The following is a 4,841-nucleotide window of genomic DNA, read 5'->3' on the forward strand; positions in this document are numbered from 1 at the left end:
CGCGTCTTCGTCAGGGGCGGGGGCGGCAGCCGATCTTTTGACCGGCTGCCGCCGCCGCCATTCCAATAAAAGTAAAAAAACAACAACACGCCCCCGTGATAGGCTACGTGACGATTAACGTAGCCTATCATGGCTAGATTTGCAAAGTCAGCCGTGATAGGCTACGTAAATCGTCACGTAGCCTATCACGGGTGACTTAAAAAAAAAAAAAGCGCATACGGCTAATGGCGGCCCCCATAGGGAGCCGCCATTCACGTTCCTTATTTGGTCGCTGTAGTCTACGTAAAGATACGTTCCTTATTTGGTCGCTGTAGTCTACTATTTGCATTGCCCTTATTTTCGCTGTAGTCTACGTAAAGATTTACATAGACTACAGCGACCAAATAAGGAACGCGAATGGCGGCTCCCTATGGGGGCCGCCATTTGCGTACGCGCTTTTTTTTTTTTTTAAGTCACCCGTGATAGGCTACGTGACGATTTACGTAGCCTATCATGGCTGACTTTGCAATCTAGCCGTGATAGGCTATGTGAATCGTCACGTAGCCTATCACGGGGGCGTTTTTTTTTTTTAACTTTTTATTTTGCGGCCGGGCGAGGCGAGGCGCCTCCTCCCCAGCCTGAATTTCGGCTGGGCGAGGTGGGAAGCCTCCCCCCCGGCCTGAACTTCGGGGGGAGAGCAGCGAAGTGCCTCCCCCCCACCGTGAAAAGCTGCGAGACCAGGTAAGTGGCTTTCGTGCACTCCTGGTATTTACGAAGGAAACTTTGCAAATCGGGACAAAAGATGGCAAAAGGGATTTTACAAAACTATTTAATAAATATGCAGTTTCCTGCTATGACGTGGCTTTCTTTCGCTGGGAGGGACGGGGTCACGAATTGCATGTAGCCTGCCTGAGGCTGAGTCACGAACTGCACGTAGCCTCATCTTTTTTTTTATTGTCTGTGTGTGAAGGTGAGGTCAGGTTCAGGTCAGGTGAGGTCAGGTGAGCAAGATCCCTCCAGGCCACCCCCCACCCCCCCAGGAAGATAACGTCATTGAGGGGAGGGAACTCATCGACCATTTATCCCACCTTCACACATAGGATGGCGGTGTGTCCAGCAGCCTCAGTTGCTCCAGTCCAGACTCCAGACTAGAGACCAGAGGTGCTGCTTCAGACAGAGTGTCCATCTCCAGCAGCTGCAAGGAGTGTGTTTCTGTCCCCCCCCCCCCATTCTATGGCACTGCAGTTCAACCTTTATTACACTGAAGGTATGGTCTTTCATATGTTTACTTTACCTGAATGTGCCCCTATGCTTAGTGATTTTGGGGTGGGTTGGAGGATCAGGGGGAACTGGGAAGGCACCCTCCATCAGCCTTTGTTAGGCCTGACAGGAAGGACTCCATCCTCCATCCTCCTGGGCTTTCCAGGATTGATACATGTGCTTTTCAACTCCATGTGCCCCTATGTACTTAGTGTTTCTGAGTGGGTTGGGGCAGGGGGAACTGGGAACTGGGAAGGCATCCTCCAGCAGCCTTTGTTAGGCCTGCCGGGAAGGACTCCATCCTTCATTCTCTTGGGCTTTCCAGGATTAATCCAAGTGCTTTTCAACTCCATGTGCCCCTATGTACTTAGTGTTTCTGAGTGGGTTGGGGCGGGAGGAAGTGGGAAGGCATCCTCCAGCAGCCTTTGTTAGGCCTGCTGGGAAGGACTCCATCCTCCAGCATCCTGTGTGTACTGTAGGCTTGTGTTTTTCAGGCCGCATGGATGGACTACATCCTCCATCCTGGGCTTTTCAGCCTAATCTGCTGTACAATATGCCCCTATTTAGTTAGCAGTGGATGGCTGGATTGGTGGATAACTACTTCTACACTGCACCAGATCTGCAATTGTAGGCTGTTCACATGGTTTCAGCTTTGCCACATGCATTTATGTCTCCTTCTGCCCAGAGACATGAACATGGAGAAAAGAGGAACCCGTAGTCAATCCAGCACTCAAAAGAGGCGTGGATGCCCGGCGAGAACATACACCGCTGAGGTTGCATTCCAGTGGTATTTTAAGAATGAGATGGAAGAGGAGGAAGCCCAAGGTGTGACCAGCAGCGACAGCAGCCCAAGCCCCAGTCCACCCCGCACCCGTAAGCAGCGCACACCACCAATTTCTGCTACAGAAAGTGGCACAGGCACAGATGGCCACAACTCCAGAGGAAGAGGAAGAAAGTTCATGGATGGTGAGCGGAAGGGCAGTGTCTCCAAAGCGGATGAAAATGTTCCCAAGGAGACTCTACAGCGGCAGAATGAAAGTCAAGATGTCTACGTCATTCCAAAGGATGAATCTGGTAAGACTCTGTCATCACAGGTGCTTGTAAATATCTGGATACAAATAAATATCTTCGAATATTTGAATAGTCCCTACATTAGCCTTCTGCAACCTGCAGCCTTCCAGATGTTTTGGGCTACAACTCCCAGCATTCTTGACCATTGGTCATGCCGGCTGGGCCTGATGGGAGTTGAAGTCCGAAACCTTTGGAGGGAACCATTTGGGGAAGGATCTTCTTCTTCAACATGACAAAACATACATGACTGCTTTACATTCATTCATATTTACTGCTGTGAACATATTTCATATTATTTAAATGTTATATGGTACGCCAGTACTAAAGAAAACCCCAACCCTTTAAAAGAACTGCAATACTTTCTCAAACGATACACCTTTTCAGTGGGAAAACACTTCAGTGTTTTGTTCTCCTTGCTTTGTTTCCAAAGCCATTCATTATAGTTTGCTGTCTTGTTTGGCCTTGATCTCTTTTAACTAGAGCTGCAGTGTGAATTGATTAAGCAATTACATTTCTGAGGATGGTTTTTAAAAGAGGGCCAACTAATCAGGCACTAATCCCGGGGGACCACAAATGCACCCCGGAAAAAGGCAGTGGGATTTGCCAAGTATTTGCTCAGGACCAGCCCTATCATTAGGTAGCAGCGAGGTGTTGGGGCACAGAACTGTGGGTGCTCCTCAGACTGCCTTGAACCTCCTCAGCCAGCTTGTTGTCCTCTGGTGTGGTGGAAGAGGCTCTCCCATTGTCACTGTTCAAGTAAGATTCAGCTATCGCTCTATGTAGGATGGAGGGGTGCCATTTTATCCTTTGCCTCAGGAAGCAAAACGTTTTGGGCCAGCCCTGTAGGTGCTGAGTCCCACACAGTGGTATAATAGAGCTGATGCAAAGGACTGGACCTTGTAGGGGAGCCAGATATCTCCTACCCCATGCTTTTCAGACTTTCACTAATGAGGACACATTTAGATAACTCTCATGGAGTTTTGAAGTCTGTACAGTACATTTTTTTGCACCTTGTGTCGTGTATTTTCGCAGTGCTAGCTAGTGCAGTACTAGCTTACATCTGCACCTTGTGTCATGTTGATTGATCGCAATTCCAAGCTATGTTTCATAGATTTCTACAAGTACACAGTTTTATTCTCTTGGCTATTACTCATGTGTAAAAGTTGCATTTCTCATGAAACTCTGCTTCTATCTATTTTGAATCTTTACAGAGATGCCCACAACCGTCCTCCCTGCATCAGACAGCAGAAGTGGGACAGGTGAACCAGGTCCACAGCTGCCTGCTGATAATCACCTCGTGGGTGGCAGCTAATGTGATTTTGAAGAAAAGGCCAGAGGACTTAGTGTCATCAGTGATCCGGACAGCGAAGATGATGAGGAGCCCTTCTATATCAGTGTCCCTGCTGAGACTGGGTCTGACTCTGTTTTCCACTTCCAGGCTTCTGGATTCTTTGGGAGCAATCTCAAACCTCAGGAACAAACATCCCCTGCTAAGCACTGGTCAGCGCCATCAACAACACCAACAACAACACCATCCACAGATGAGCAGAAACGTGCAGCTCCCGATGCCACCTCATCTGGAACCGATATCCCCATTCCCCAAAGAAGAAATGGTGGTGGCAGGGTGAGGTCCTATGTGTGGCACTTCTTCAAATATGCAGAGAACGACCGCTATGTCATGCTTTGCGATATTTGTAGAAGCCGTGTGTGGCTAGGAAAAGAAGGGGGCTGTGGACGACTGGGCATGTCTGCCATGAGGCGACACATGGAGGTGCATCATGCGCTTCTTGTGCCCAAAGATAGCAATGGGAAGCCACAACCATCCAAAAAGAACAGTACCACCTTCTTTGCCTCATCTTCCAAAGACCTCACGCAAAGTGGTCTGGGTGAGAAGGGCACAGAAGGCAGCTTCGCTAAGAGGCAGGCGTCAATGGAGAAATGCCTCACGCTGACACAGAAATTCCCCTCTGACTAGGGGTGGACGAAAGTCACTTACCTTTTCTCGCAGCTTGTTCGCGGTGGGGGGGAGCGCTTCGCTGCTCCCCCCACGAAGTTCAGGCCAGGGGGGGAGGCTTCCCGCCTCGCCCGGCCGAAATTCAGGCCGGGGAGGAGGCTTCCCGCCTCGCCCTGCCGCGAACACGAAAGTAAAAAAAAAAAAAAAAAAAAGTCCCCTGATAGGCTACGTGACGATTCACGTAGCCTATCATGGCTAGATCTGGAAAGTCAGCCGTGATAGGCTACGTGAATCGTCACGTAGCCTATCACGGGTGACTTAAAAAAAAAAAAAGCGCGTACGCGAATGGCGGCCCCCATAGGGAGCCGCCATTCGCGTTCCTTATTTAGTTGCTGTAGTCTACGTAAATGTTTACGTAGACTACGGTGAAAATAAGGGCAATGCAAATAGCGTTGCCCTTATTTTCGCCGTAGTCTACGTAAAGATTTACGTAGACTACAGCGACCAAATAAGGAACGCGAATGGCGGCTCCCTATGGGGGCCGCCATTATCCGTACACACTTTTTTTTTTTTAAAG

The 4,841-nt window shown here is 49.3% G+C and overlaps 1 protein-coding gene across 1 annotated transcript; it reads left to right on the forward strand.

Annotated features, from left to right (window-relative positions):
* The first annotated feature begins 1,065 nt into the window (after positions 1 to 1,065).
* Positions 1,066 to 4,456, forward strand: LOC146354977 (uncharacterized). Its single transcript, XM_084840300.1, has 3 exons — positions 1,066 to 1,246; positions 1,925 to 2,313; positions 3,522 to 4,456. The coding sequence occupies exons 2-3, from the start codon at positions 1,929 to 1,931 to the stop codon at positions 3,620 to 3,622; spliced, it is 486 nt and encodes a 161-aa protein (XP_084696426.1). The 5' UTR covers positions 1,066 to 1,246; positions 1,925 to 1,928; the 3' UTR covers positions 3,623 to 4,456.
* Positions 4,457 to 4,841: the final 385 nt, after the last annotated feature.

Source organism: Heloderma suspectum, chromosome 2 (assembly GCF_057233095.1).
Source record: "Heloderma suspectum isolate Gila_16-S chromosome 2, 16-S_ref, whole genome shotgun sequence".
Classification (NCBI taxonomy): domain Eukaryota; kingdom Metazoa; phylum Chordata; class Lepidosauria; order Squamata; family Helodermatidae; genus Heloderma; species Heloderma suspectum.